The following is a 15,395-nucleotide window of genomic DNA, read 5'->3' on the forward strand; positions in this document are numbered from 1 at the left end:
TGTTCTGTAATGCCTATAGTTGTCAGATGGTCTCCATTAGACATGTGCATTCGGCAGTTTCAATCACTGCTGAATGCGGAAGAAGGTGGCAACTCGTGGGATTCGTTTATTTTCAGAGCCAGATTTCTTATTGTGAAAGTGCGACACACTAAGATCTGTGCAAATCCACATCACATATGCACATCTCTAGTCCATGTAGATTGTAAGACCCACTGAATATTTTTTAAAGGTTCTTGGTGTAGACCTGGAAAATTCTACCATTCAGAAGCAGAGGAAAGAGCTGCAGATGCTAATTACAGAGCTGAAGGACAGAGACAAGGGAGCTTAAATGATATGGTGGCCGTGGCATCAGAGACAGCTGCTTTCCTGGGGAGGATGATCGACAGAGGGTTCTTACTTTGGAGCAAAAGTGCAATAGGCTGGAAAGTAAGTGGACAATAATTAGAGCCATTTATACTGAATGGAATACTTATAGTGAAAAAGTAAGTCATTTGTGTTGCCTGTTCTGACATATTTCTTTCATGTAATTAACAAGAGTCCATGAGCTAGTGACGTATGGGATATACATTCCTACCAGGAGGGGCAAAGTTTCCCAAACCTTAAAATGCCTATAAATACACCCCTCACCACACCCACAAATCAGTTTTACAAACTTTGCCTCCAAGGGAGGTGGTGAAGTAAGTTTGTGCTAGATTCTACGTTGATATGCGCTCCGCAGCAAGTTGGAGCCCGGTTTTCCTCTCAGCGTGCAGTGAATGTCAGAGGGATGTGAAGAGAGTATTGCCTATTGAATGCAGTGATCTCCTTCTATGGGATCTATTTCATAAGGTTCTCTGTTATCGGTCGTAGAGATTCATCTCTTACCTCCCTTTTCAGATCGACGATATACTCTTATATTTACCATTTCCTCTACTGATTCTCGTTTCAGTACTGGTTTGGCTTTCTACAAACATGTAGATGAGTGTCCTGGGGTAAGTAAGTCTTATTTTCTGTGACACTCTAAGCTATGGGTGGGCACTTTATTTATAAAGTTCTAAATATATGTATTCAAACATTTATTTGCCTTGACTCAGAATGTTCAACTTTCCTTATTTCCAGACAGTCAGTTTCATATTTGGGATTATGCTTTCAATTATCATATTTTTTCTTACCTCAAAAAATTTCCCTGTGGGCTGTTAGGCTCGCGGGGGCTGAAAATGCTTCATTTTATTGCGTCATTCTTGGCGCGACTTTTTTGGCGCAAAAATTCTTTTCCGTTTCCGGCGTCATACGTGTCGCCGGAAGTTGCGTCATTTTTGACGTTATTTTGCGCCAAAAATGTCGGCGTTCCGGATGTGGCGTCATTTTTGGCGCCAAAAAATATGGGCGTCGCTTTTGTCTCACATTATTTCAGTCTCATTTTTCATTTGCTTCTGGTTGCTAGAAGCTTGATGTTTGGCATTTTTTTCCCATTCCTGAAACTGTCTTATAAGGAATTTGATCTATTTTGCTTTATATGTTGTTTTTTCTCTTACATATTGCAAGATGTCTCACGTTGCATCTGAGCCAGAAGATACTACAGGAAAACCACTGCCTGCTGGATCTACCAAAGCTAAGTGTATCTGCTGTAAACTTTTGGTAGCTATTCATCCAGCTGTTGTTTGTAATAATTGTCATGACAAACTTGTTAAAGCAGATAATATTTCCTTTAGTGATGGTACCATTGCCTGTTGCAGTTCCCTCAACATCTAAGGTGCAGAATGTTCCTGATAACATAAGAGATTTTGTTTCTGAATCCATAAAGAAGGCTTTGTCTGTTATTTCTCCTTCTAGTAAACGTAAAAAGTCTTTTAAATCTTCTCTCTCTACAGATGAATTTTTAAATGAACACCAGCATTCTGATTCTTTGGACTCTTCTGGTTCAGAGGATTCTATCTCAGAGATTGATGCTGATAAATCTTCATATTTATTTAAGATGGAATTTATTCGCTCTTTACTTAAAGAAGTACTAATTGCTTTAGAAATAGAGGATTCTAGTCCTCTTGATACTAATTCTATACGTTTGGATAAGGTTTTTAAAGCTCCTGCGGTTATTCCAGAAGTCTTTCCTGTTCCTAATGCTATTTCTGCAGTAATTTCTAAGGAATGGGATAAATTGGGTAATTCATTTACTCCTTCTAAACGTTTTAAGCAATTATATCCTGTTCCGCCTGACAGGTTAGAATTTTGGGACAAAATCCCTAAAGTTGATGGGGCTATTTCTACCCTTGCTAAACGTACTACCATTCCTACGTCAGATGGTACCTCGTTTAAGGATCCTTTAGATAGAAAAATTGAATCTTTTCTAAGAAAAGCTTATCTATGTTCAGGTAATCTTCTTAGACCTGCTATATCATTGGCTGATGTTGCTGCAGCTTCAACTTTTTGGTTGGAAACTCTAGCGCAACAAGTAACAAATCGTGATTCTCATGATATTATTATTCTTCTCCAGCATGCTAATAATTTCATCTGTGATGGCCATTTTTGATATTATTAGAGTTGATGTTAGGTTTATGTCTCTGGCTATCTTAGCCAGAAGAGCTTTATGGCTTAAGACCTGGAATGCTGATATGGCTTCTAAATCAACTCTACTTTCCATTTCTTTCCAGGGAAACAAATTATTTGGTTCTCAGTTGGATTCTATTATTTCAACTGTTACTGGTGGGAAAGGAACTTTTTTACCACAGGATAAAAAGTCTAAAGGTAAAAACAGGGCTAACAATCGTTTTCGTTCCTTTCGTTTCAACAAAGAACAAAAGCCTGATCCTTCGTCCTCAGGAGCAGTTTCAGTTTGGAAACCATCTCCAGTCTGGAATAAATCCAAGCCTGCTAGAAAGGCAAAGCCTGCTTCTAAGTTCACATGAAGGTACGGCCCTCATTCCAGTTCAGCTGGTAGGGGGCAGGTTACGTTTTTTCAAAGAAATTTGGATCAATTCTGTTCACAATCTTTGGATTCAGAACATTGTTTCAGAAGGGTACAGAATTGGTTTCAAGATGAGACCTCCTGCAAAGAGATTTTTTCTTTCCCATGTCCCAGTAAATCCAGTGAAAGCTCAAGCATTTCTGAATTGTGTTTCAGATCTAGAGTTGGCTGGAGTAATTATGCCAGTTCCAGTTCCGGAACAGGGGATGGGGGTTTTATTCAAATCTCTTCATTGTACCAAAGAAGGAGAATTCCTTCAGACCAGTTCTGGATCTAAAATTATTGAATCGTTATGTAAGGATACCAACGTTCAAGATGGTAACTGTAAGGACTATATTGCCTTTTGTTCAGCAAGGGAATTATATGTCCACAATAGATTTACAGGATGCATATCTGCATATTCCGATTCATCCAGAAAATTATCAGTTCCTGAGATTCTCTTTTCTAGACAAGCATTACCAATTTGTGGCTCTACCGTTTGGCCTTGCTACAGCTCCAAGAATTTTCACAAAGATTCTCGGTGCCCTTCTGTCTGTAATCAGAGAACAGGGTATTGTGGTCTTTCCTTATTTGGACGATATCTTGGTACTTGCTCAGTCTTTACATTTAGCAGAGTCTCATACGAATCGACTTGTGTTGTTTCTTCAAGATCATGGTTGGAGGATCAATTTACCAAAAAGTTCTTTGATTCCTCAAACAAGGGTAACCTTTCTGGGTTTCCAGATAGATTCAGTGTCCATGACTCTGTCTTTAACAGACAAGAGACGTCTAAAATTGATTACAGCCTGTCGAAACCTTCAGTCTGAATCATTCCCTTCGGTAGCCTTATGCATGGAAATTCTAGGTCTTATGACTGCTGCATCGGACGCGATCCCCTTTGCTCGTTTTCACATGCGACCTCTTCAGCTCTGTATGCTGAACCAATGGTGCAGGGATTACACGAAGATATATCAATTAATATCTTTAAAACCGATTGTTCGGCACTCTCTAACGTGGTGGACAGATCACCTTCGTTTAATTCAGGGGGCTTCTTTTGTTCTTCCGACCTGGACTGTAATTTCAACAGATGCAAGTCTCACAGGTTGGGGGAGCTGTGTGGGGATCTCTGACGGCACAAGGAGTTTGGGAATCTCAGGAGGTGAGATTACCGATCAATATCTTGGAACTCCGTGCAGTTTTCAGAGCTCTTCAGTTTTGGCCTCTTCTGAAGAGAGAATCGTTCATTTGTTTTCAGACAGACAATGTCACAACTGTGGCATACATCAATCATCAGGAGGGACTCACAGTCCTCTGGCTATGAAAGAAGTATCTCGAATTTTGGTTTGGGCAGAATCCAGCTCCTGTCTAATCTCTGCGGTTCATATCCCAGGTGTAGACAATTGGGAAGCGGATTATCTCAGTCGCCAAACGTTGCATCCGGGGCGAATGGTCTCTTCACCCAGAGGTATTTCTTCAGATTGTTCAAATGTGGGGGGCTCCCAGAGATAGATCTGATGGCCTCTCATCTAAACAAGAAACTTCCCAGGTATCTGTCCAGATCCCGGGATCCTCAGGCGGAGGCAGTGGATGCATTATCACTTCCTTGGAAGTATCATCCTGCCTATATCTTTCCGCCTCTAGTTCTTCTTCCAAGAGTAATCTCCAAGATTCTGAGGGAATGCTCGTTTGTTCTGCTAATAGCTCCGGCATGGCCTCACAGGTTTTGGTATGCGGATCTTGTCCGGATGGCATCTTGCCAACCATGGACTCTTCCGTTAAGACCAGACCTTCTGTCTCAAGGTCCTTTTTTCCATCCGGATCTGAAATCCTTAAATTTAAAGGTATGGAGATTGAACGCTTGATTCTTGGTCATAGAGGTTTCTCTGACTCCGTGATTAATACTATGTTACAGGCTCGTAAATCTGTATCTCGAGAGATATATTATAGAGTCTGGAAGACTTATATTTCTTGGTGTCTTTCTCATCATTTTTCTTGGCATTCTTTTAGAATACCGAGAATTTTACAGTTTCTTCAGGATGGTTTAGATAAGGGTTTGTCCGCAAGTTCTTTGAAAGGACAAATCTCCGCTCTTTCTGTTCTTTTTCACAGAAAGATTGCTATTCTTCCTGATATTCATTGTTTTGTACAAGCTTTGGTTCGTATAAAACCTGTCATTAAGTCAATTTCTCCTCCTTGGAGTTTGAATTTGGTTCTGGGAGCTCTTCAAGCTCCCACCGTTTGAACCTATGCATTCATTGGACATTAAATTACTTTCTTGGAAAGTTTTGTTCCTTTTGGCCATCTCTTCTGCTAGAAGAGTTTCTGAATTATCTGCTCTTTCGTGTGAGTCTCCTTTTCTGATTTTTCATCAGGATAAGGCGGTGTTGCGAACTTCTTTTGAATTTTTTACCTAAAGTTGTGAATTCCAACAACATTAGTAGAGAAATTGTGGTTCCTTCATTATGTCCTAATCCTAAGAATTCTAAGGAGAAATCATTGCATTCTTTGGATGTTGTTAGAGCTTTGAAATATTATGTTGAAGCTACGAAATCTTTCCGTAAGACTTCTAGTCTATTTGTTATCTTTTCCGGTTCTAGGAAAGGCCAGAAAGCTTCTGCCATTTCTTTGGCATCTTAGTTGAAATCTTTAATTCATCTTGCCTATGTTGAGTCGGGTAAAATTCCGCCTCAGAGAATTACAGCTCATTCTACTAGGTCAGTATCTACTTCCTGGGCGTTTCGGAATGAAGCTTCGGTTGACCAGATCTGCAAAGCAGCAACTTGGTCCTCTTTGCATACTTTTACTAAATTCTACCATTTTGATGTGTTTTCTTCTTCTGAAGCAGTTTTTGGTAGAAAAGTTCTTCAGGCAGCGGTTTCAGTTTGAATCTTCTGCTTATGTTTTTTGTTAAACTTTATTTTGGGTGTGGATTATTTTCAGCAGGAATTGGCTGTCTTTATTTTATCCCTCCCTCTCTAGTGACTCTTGTGTGGAAAGATCCACATCTTGGGTAGTCATTATCCCATACGTCACTAGCTCATGGACTCTTGTTAATTACATGAAAGAAAACATAATTTATGTAAGAACTTACCTGATAAATTCATTTCTTTCATATTAACAAGAGTCCATGAGGCCCACCCTTTTTTTGTGGTGGTTATGATTTTTTTGTATAAAGCACAATTATTCCAATTCCTTATTTTATATGCTTCGCACTTTTTTTCTTATCACCCCACTTCTTGGCTATTCGTTAAACTGATTTGTGGGTGTGGTGAGGGGTGTATTTATAGGCATTTTAAGGTTTGGGAAACTTTGCCCCTCCTGGTAGGAATGTATATCCCATACGTCACTAGCTCATGGACTCTTGTTAATATGAAAGAAATTAATTTATCAGGTAAGTTCTTACATAAATTATGTTTTTATGCAAAAAAAAATTGGGTTTCATGTCCCTTTAATTTGTGTTTGCATTTAGTATACTTTACGTTTCTGTCAGTTAAATACATGTTTTATTATTATTATTATTAAACGATTTCACCAGCATATATAAATGAGTGAGACCTGCAGTTGTAAAATGCTTATAGAATAATGTGATGTCTGTGAGAGAACTTAAAGGGACATGAAACCCCAAAATTGTATTTCATGAGATAGAGGATACAATTTTAAACAAGTTTCTAATTTACTTCTATTTTCTAATTTGTTTCATTCCCTTGGTATCTGTTATTGAAGGAGCAGCAATGCACTAATTGTTTCTATCTGAACACATCGATGAGCCAATCGCAATCGATATATATATATATATATATATATATATATATATATATGCAGCCACCAAACAACAGCTAGAACCTAGGTTCTCTGCTGCTCCTGAGCTTGCCTAGATAAACCTTTCAGCAAAGGATAACAAGAGAAGGAAGCAAATTAAGTAATAGAAGTTAATTGGAAAGTTGTTTAAAATTGTATTCTCTATCTAAATCATGGAAGAAAATTTTTGGATTTCATGTCCCTTTAAGTCTCACCCCAAGAATGCCCCTGTACAGCCCACTTTCTGGAAATGCGAGTTTTATTTCACATAGAAATGATACAAAGTGCAATGCTAATTGTAAAATATATGCAAAGTATGAGCCTAATTTGCTAATTTTTCACAGAAATATTAAAAGTACAATAATAATTTAAACAAACCACAGTACTAAATACATTGCTTTATACAAAATACACATGCATTTTAAATGTAATAAAACTGATAAATAAATAAAAATATAAAGCACAAATTGTAAATGCAACAAAAACGTTCATGTTGTGTAGTGCTATATTGTTATATGCTTGTAGAGAACTCCCCTTACAAAGATATAGCAAATTTTGCCTTTCTAGAACCCTGTGAGGGCCTCTCAGTGCTGTAGGATCATTCTAGATAATATTAACGGAGAAGAGCTTTAGAGAATAGGGTCCTTAGAGTTTGATGCACATGGATGTCATCAAAATCAAGGACAGTCCGGTCATTGTGGATAAACATTGTACCAAAGTGTTTTTAGGAGCATTTTTGCTTTAGAACCTGTGCTTTTTTATCTCTTTTTTTTTTTTTTTTTTAATAGAAACTATTAACTTTCAAGATGATGCTGAACATAATTCCTAGTATCAGAATTTTAAGGGATTTTAAACAGTGCTCCTTTCGTAAAAACAAATATGTTTAATCAAAGTAAACATAAAATAAAACAGATTGTGTAAAAATAACTTACTTGTTTTCTTGCAAAATGAGCATTTAGAAATTCTCACTGTAGCCAGTACTGCCTGCAGCTGGATAAGGGAGCAGACATTTTGGTAACTTAGGTTGCATTCTGCCTGTTCTGAGCATGAACAAATCTGACGCCCTGTTTATCTAGTATTCCCTTAATACTAACTAAAACAGCTCATGTTTTATTGTATTAGGCTATGCCTTCCTGCAGAGGACCCAGCCTCCGCGTAGGGCTGCGACAGGAAGTAATGGACACTGCACAAATTTATTTTAAAAAAATAAATAAAAATTAAATTCCATTTAAAATGATGAATACATATATTAATGATTTCTATTAGGTATAAGCCACTGCTTTCCTTAATATAGGGAGAGTCCACAGCTGCATTCATTACTTGTGGGAAATACAGAACCTGGCCACCAGGAGGAGGCAAAGACACCCCAGCCAAAGGCTTAAATACCTCCCCCACTTCCCTCATCCCCCAGTCATTCTTTGCCTTTCGTCACAGGAGGTTGGCAGAGAAGTGTAAGAAGATTTCAGAGTAGTTCCTTAGGAAGGCTATCTACCCTTCAATATGGGACTGAAGTTTTAAGTAGTCTTATCAGCCTCTCAGTGAGAGCATTGATGAAAGTTAGAGTCTGGAGATGCAGGGATAGTCTTTCTGCGAACCCATCCAGACTCGTATTAACAGCTCCTAAGCAATCAGCGTTGACGAGTTTTGCTGCCTGCTTTTCATCACTCAAGTCCATGTCGGAAGCGATGCTACAGTCTGTCACACTTGAAGGACCGTGTTTCTGTTCTACGGCTTAGATTCTGGTAAGATCGTTTCATTTTTTTACACATGTTAATGCTAGAAGACATGGTCACAGTGGGGACTCCTTTATCTTTATGGAATCAAGGGTTAATAATATTTGTTTATGTGATTTCTGCTGCTTTATGTGTGTGAAATGTTTATTGGGCTCATAGGCTGATACGGAACGTACAGGTTGCCTTTTTGCTTGAGAGTTGCACAGTTTTATTAAGCTTGGCATGCTTTTCCTTTAGCAGGGGCAGTCCTGTATGGCGCACCGTGTGACTGGGAGTGGTCACGGTTTACATTTCCTATTCCTGACTGAGTGAATACGGAGAGGAGCGAGTTTTCGCTATACTGTCTGGGTCATAGGAGGTGGGTTAGTGCCCCAGCCATTTGTGGTATAAGGTGCCTGTTTTTTCTCTGATTAAATAGGGTTACCTAGTTATGGAGAATTCTGATTTTTTTTTTTTTACAGGTGGTTCCCTCTACGACAGAATTCGATACCTGTGTATATTGTGAGGAGGCCCGGGTAGTCCAGCCCTCTCAATTATGTTCCGTATGCCGCAACAGGGTGTTTTCATCAACCAATGTTGAGATGCTAGATACCACTGAGCTTTCCGCTTATGAGGAAACTTCGTTCCGTGAGGTGTGTCCCCTAGAGTCATCTGATCCTACACATGCAGCTTCCCCTGGTACTGCTAATCTTCCGCCTGGAGAGGGCCTTTTTCCACTAGACGTTACTGTGTAGTTCCGTATGGCCATGTCTGCAGCCTTAGAGGTTTTGGCCTCGTACTGCTTACGCACAACCAAAGGGGTTAATCCAAGCATACCTACCCAGGGAGCATTGTGTAAATTGACAGTTGTATCCGATCAGTCATCTGGGGACGCGGTTCTCTCTGAGACTTCAGAGGACGGACCTCCTGGGTTGGAGCCTGCTGCTTCTATTCCTCCTGCAGAGGAGGATTTTGCCTTTAGATTTAGAGTGGCACGCCTGCGTTTGCTTTTGAGAGAAGTTTTGGCGATATTGGAGATTCCTAGTACTGATCTGCTAGTTGAATCTCGTATCTCTAAATCGGATAACGAATTTGATTAAGACGGGTGAAGAAGGATGAAGATCCTATTCCTTTTCATCTATTTCTTTTTTCTCTAGAATCCCAGTTCTGGGCTCTATAGGGGGGTTGTGTCGTTGCACATTCCTACTTGGCTCTCAGTTTTTTGTGCGCTTGCCTATTGCCTTTCCTATTCCGTTTAAGGATAGTTTATTCTTGGTTATTGCTGAAACTCTTTTTAGTAAGATGTTTAGTCATACGGGATATTTATGTATTGACAACTTAGGTTGTCCCATTTTCTGGAGACTTCCTGTTGAAGCATCTCTATTTCGATTAGAGTTGATGGTTCCCTCAATACTTTCGAGAAATAATTAAGCCATTGGAGCTTATAATTCCTTATCTAGATTATTCGCAGACTTCTAGCCCCTAAGCTTAGGCTTCAGGTTTTTTTTTCTGTTTAGACCTTGAGTCGCTCTGACAGATATGACTTTTAAGTCTACTTTTTCCTTCTGCTTGGAAGAAAGAGTTAATTCTGTGTTTTTTACCGTTTTGATTACCTGAGCTATCTAGGTGGTTTTTGGAACCGACTCAGTCCTGGAATAGGTCCAGGCAGAGCAGGCCCATCTAACCTAGATGACAGGAGGGACCTGTTTCAGGCCCTATCTTGGATCATGTTGGGGACTGACAGTAGCCTTTTTTTTCAGGTGCTTGACACCAGGATCGTATAGGATCCATGGGTCCTAGAGGTCAGAGCTAGGCTTCAAATCCAGCCTTTCAGGGCAGTTTTCTTTCTCTTGAACCTGTCTTTCCGACAGAGAGAGGGAAGCCTTTTCAAGGGGTGCAGGTGCTTTTCATTGTCCTGGTGCCTATCGCAGTGTGAGGTTTGGGATACTGTTCAAACCGCTGTTGTTTAGTGGTCCAATAGAGGGAGAGAACTCCTGTCCTATTTGGGTCATATAGTACTTAAAGGGACAGTATACACTTATTTTCATATAACTGCATGTAATAGACAGTACTATAAAGAATAAGATGCACAGATACTGATATAAAAATCCAGTATAAAACTGTTTAAAAACTTACTTAGAAGCTGTCAGTTTGGCTCTGTTGAAAAGGTAGCTGGAAAAACCACTGCAAGTGGCAAATAAGACACTCCCCCCCTCCCCCTTCTTTTGCATATGAAAAGACCCTTTACACAAACAGGAGCAAGCTGGAGAAGGTAGCTGACGGTATTCACATAAAACTTTGGGGCTTGGTTAGGAGTCTGAAAATCAGAGCAATGTTATTTAAAAATAAGCAAAGCATAACATTTATTTTTTAAAAAAAACTTTATGGGCTATATAATAGATCATCTACAAAACATTTATGCAAAGAAAAAATGAGTGTATAATGTCCCTTTAAGCAAAGCTTATCAGGTCTCCTTGTTCCTGAGGGAGACTATAAGGTACACTCTACCTTTTGTACGGGAGGAATCACTGTTGAGGAAGGATATCATTCCTTTTCATTCCTCCTTTGGGTACTTTCTGGCTCCTAAGGACCGGCACTTCCAGTACTTTGGTTTCTAGTCTCGCTACTGATTCTGGCAGTGACCAGAATCCAGATCTAATGGTAGATTCCTTTGTCTTGATGATTCTAGTTTAATTACCATTGTCTCGTCTGATAGAAGACTTAGGGTTTTCATCTGTCTTCCTCGATTCTCAGAGATAGATCTAGCCCAGGTTTTCTCGGATGTAGGCGCCAGGGTGGATTCCTGGATGCTAATTTAGCCAGGTAGACTTTTCTTTGGGGTTAGCTTCTTCAGTTCGTATCCTCCAGACCTCCTTCAGGCCATCGTTAGCCCTATGTTGGAGGAGTGATGACTTGTCATGGGGTCGATATTGGACATCATTCCTTTTGCCAAGTCTCATCCCAGCCGAGGTTTGGTGTGTGCTGAGGCAGGGGAGTGGAGCTGTTTTGAATCTGTTTTTGCAGATTTACCTGGACTACTGGTTGAGAGAATAGCTTTCCAGTGTCCTTGTCAAGATCTCCCTGTCCTGTGGGACATCTTTCTTAAATCTCCCGGGGCGGTTTTGACTTGAATTTTTTTCTGCTCTGAGGGTTTAGTCTACTGGGTTCGCCCCCAGTGTAGGGATTCTAGTTGGTCTTACTTTTACTGGCTTCTGAGAGACTCCCTAGCATTGAGGGTAGTATCACAGGTTTGGTAGTGGGCAGAGGCCCACTGCTGTTCGCTGTCAGCGACCCTCTCTCCGGGGGTGATCATTTGGGACGGATGTTATTTAGAGAAATTCCTTTTTATCTGAATTGTAACTAGAAGGGGACGCCGATTGAGAATCTCAGGACGTCCCGTCTTTCTTCCAGTTTATCCATTATGGGTCGTGGTTCAGGGATCCTCAGGTGGAGCTAATGGCTACATTAATGGTGCCTTGGAGGTTCTCTTCAATTTTCTTTTTCCGCCATATCACTTTTTCCTTGAGTGGTGGCTCGAATCTAGCAGGGATCGAAATCAGTGATACTGATTACTCCGCTGGGGCCGCATAGATCGGGGTGCACGATTTAATGGTTCGCCTCAAATGAAGGTTACCTTGTCGCAGGGATCTGCTGGAACAAGGTCTCTTTGCTTCCTCAAATTTTTTTTCTCTGAGGCGGAATGCGAGATATCGCTTAGTGTTGGCCGAAGAGACAATTTTTATGGGATGTTATGGTCCTCTCCTTAAAGCATGTAAGCTGGTCCCTCGTCATCTATCATAGGTGTGGATGACCCCTTTGGCTGTGTAGAGCGTGGTTTGTCCTGGCACACTATTCAGACCTGCCAGGATTCTTTCCTTTCTCCAGAATGATCTGGAGAAGGGCCTCTTAACTAGTTCCTCGTTGAACTTCTGGACGTACAGTTTTTGTTAGGGCTCTGACTGCGTTCAGGCAGGTGTGTAGTTCTGATGCTCCTTCTTGGTGTTTTGGATCTTGCTCTTATGGTTTTGCATTGGGCTACCTTTGTCCTATACATGAGGTTATCTTAGAAGTTCCTTTAGGTCTAAATTTTGCTTCTGCATGCAGAAGTCTCTGAGTTTACGGCCTTGCAATGCGACCCTCCTTATCGGATGTTCCACGATAGTAAGGCTGTTCTACGCACTTAGTTGGATTCTTCCTAAGGTTGTGTCAAATCGCACCTTCAGTCGAGAATTTGTGGTCCGTTTTCTATATCCTATTCCTTCTTCGCGAAGGAAGGTTTACTACATAATATGGAGTCGTGCCTTAAAGTTTTATCTTCAGGCTATATAGGAATAGACAGTTTTTTCTGTTTACTATCTATCTGGGAAGTGTTAGGGTCAGAAGACATCTTTGACTTCCTTATTTTTTAATTGAAGAGTATCTTCCGCTTGGGATATGAGTCAGTGGGACGCAAGCCTCCTCAGAGATTTATGGCTCAGTTTTTCGAGCAGTGACGTCCTCTTGGGCCCCTCAATAGGGCCTCTATGGATCAGTTTTGTTGGGCGGACTACTTGGTCTTCCTTAAATTCCTTTTCCAATCTTTTGTTGAGTTTGTTTGCTTGCTTCTGTTAAAGCAGCCTTCGGGAGACAGGTTTTGCTGGCTGTGGTATCCTCAGATTAGGTCCGCCTCTTCTTTTTTGCCCTCCCGTTAGCATTCCAGTTTCCTCTGTAACTTGGGTATTATTTCCCACAAGTAATGAATGCAGCTCTGGACTCTCCCTGTATTAAGAAGGAAAACATAAATTATGCTTACCAGATAATTTCCTTTCCTTCTGTACAGGGAGAGTCCACAGCACCCGCCCGTGTTCTCCGTTGGGCGGCCCTAAATTTTAACTTGTTCTGGCACCTTTTTCACCCTGATATTTCTCCTAATATTCCTTGTTCCCTTGGCAGAATGACTGGGGGATGAGGAAAGTGGGGGAGGTATTTAATCCTTTGGCTGGGGTGTCTTTGCCTCCTACTGGTGGCCAGGTTCTGTATTTCTCACAAGTAATGAATGCAGCTGTGGAATCTCACTGTACAGAAGGAAAGGAAATTATCTGGTAAGCATAATTTATGTTTTTTTTTTATTAAAACAATGAAAACAGACTGTTTCATATCCCTGTAAACACTTTCGCCTAGATTACGAGTCTTGCGTTAGCCTTAAAAAGCAGCGTTGAGAGGTTCCAATGCTGCTTTTTAACGCTCGCTGGTATTACGACTCTTGCAGGTACAGGTGTACCGCTCCCTTTTTTTCCGTAACTCGAGCAAACCGCAAATCCCCTTACGTCAATTGCGTATCCTATCTTTTCAATGGGATTTGCCTAACGCCGGTATTACGAGTCTTGGAAAAAGTGAACGGTACAGCCTCTTCTGTCAAGACTGTTATCGCATTTAAAAGTCCGTAGTTAAGAGTTTTATGTTACGGCGTTAGCCCATAAAACTCTTAACTAAAGTGCTAAAAAGTACACTAACACCCATAAACTACCTATTAACCCCTAAACCGAGCCCCCCCCACATCGCAAACACTTAACTAAAATTTTTAACCCCTAATCTGCCTACCGGACATCGCCGCCACTTTAATAAATATATTAACCCCTAAACCGCCACACTCCCGCCTCGCAAATACTAGTTACATTTTATTAACTCCTAATCTGCCGTCCCTAACATCGCCGACACCTACCTACTTTTATTAACCCCAAATCTGCCGTCCCCAACGTCGCCACCACTATACTAAAGTTATTAACCCCTAAATCTAAGTCTAACCCTAACACCCCCTAACTTAAATATAATTTAAAATAATCTAAAACTAAATACCTATAAAATAAACCCTAAGATAGCAACAATATAACTAATAATTACATTGTAGCTATCTCAGGGTTTATTTTTATTTTACAGGCAACTTTGTATTTATTTTAACTAGGTACAATAGTTATTAAATAGTTATTAACTATTTAATTACTACCTAGCTAAAATAAATACAAAATTACCTGTAAAATAAAACCTAACCTAAGTTACAATTACACCTAACACTACACTATAATTAAATTAAATCCCTAAACTAAATTCAATTAAATACAATTAAATAAAATAAACTAAAGTACAAAAACACACACTAAATTACAGAAAATAATAAAATAATTACAAATTTTTAAACTAATTACACCTAATCTAACCCCCCTAATAAAATAAAAAAGCCCCCCAAAATAATAAATAGCCCTACCCTATACTAAATTGCAAATAGCCCTTAAAAGGGCCTTTTGCGGGGCATTGCCCCAAAGTAATCAGCTCTTTTACCTGAAAAAAAAATTCAATACCCCCCAACATTAAAACCCACCACCCACACACCCAACCCTACTCTAAAACCCACCCAATCCCCCATTAATAAAACCTAACACTAACCCCTTGAAGATCACCCTACCTTGAGACATCTTCACCCAACCGGGCACAAGTGGTCCTCCAGATGGCCAGAAGTCTTCATCCTATCCGGGCAGAAGTCTTCATCCAGACGGCATCTTCTATCTTCATCCATCCGGAGCGGAGCGGGTCCATCTTCAAGCCAACTGACGCGGAGCATCCTCTTCTTCCGACGACTCCTGATGAATGAAGGTTCCTTTAAATGACGTCATCCAAGATGGCATCCCTTAAATTCCGATTGGCTGATAGGATTCTATCAGCCAATCGGAATTAAGTTTTTTTTTCAGCCGGCTCAGCCCCATTGTTTCCTATGGGGAAATCGTGCACAAGCACGTTTAGCCAGCTCACCACTACCGTAAGCAGCGCTGGTATTGAGGTGAGATGTGGAGCTAAATTTTGCTCTTCGCTCACTTTTCTGCGTCTAACGCCGGGTTTAAAAGAACCTGTAATACCAGCGTTGTTTGTAGGTGAGCGGTGAGCATAAACTAAGCGTTAGCACCGCAAGCCTTACTGACAAATCTAGCCGTTTT

At 40.4% G+C, this 15,395-nt stretch overlaps 1 protein-coding gene across 1 annotated transcript in view; it reads left to right on the forward strand.

Moving 5' to 3' along the window:
- Positions 1-332: 332 nt before the first annotated feature.
- The window catches only part of CCDC62 (coiled-coil domain containing 62), a gene marked incomplete at its 5' end in the record, with an annotated part of 328,381 nt that continues 313,318 nt past the window's right edge, over positions 333-15,395 (forward strand). Inside the window, one exon of the mRNA XM_053699771.1 lies at positions 333-426. Coding sequence (XP_053555746.1) covers positions 333-426 — 94 coding nt within the window. The remainder of the gene's footprint in view (positions 427-15,395) is intronic.

Source organism: Bombina bombina, chromosome 2 (assembly GCF_027579735.1).
Source record: "Bombina bombina isolate aBomBom1 chromosome 2, aBomBom1.pri, whole genome shotgun sequence".
Taxonomy (NCBI): Eukaryota; Metazoa; Chordata; class Amphibia; order Anura; family Bombinatoridae; genus Bombina; species Bombina bombina.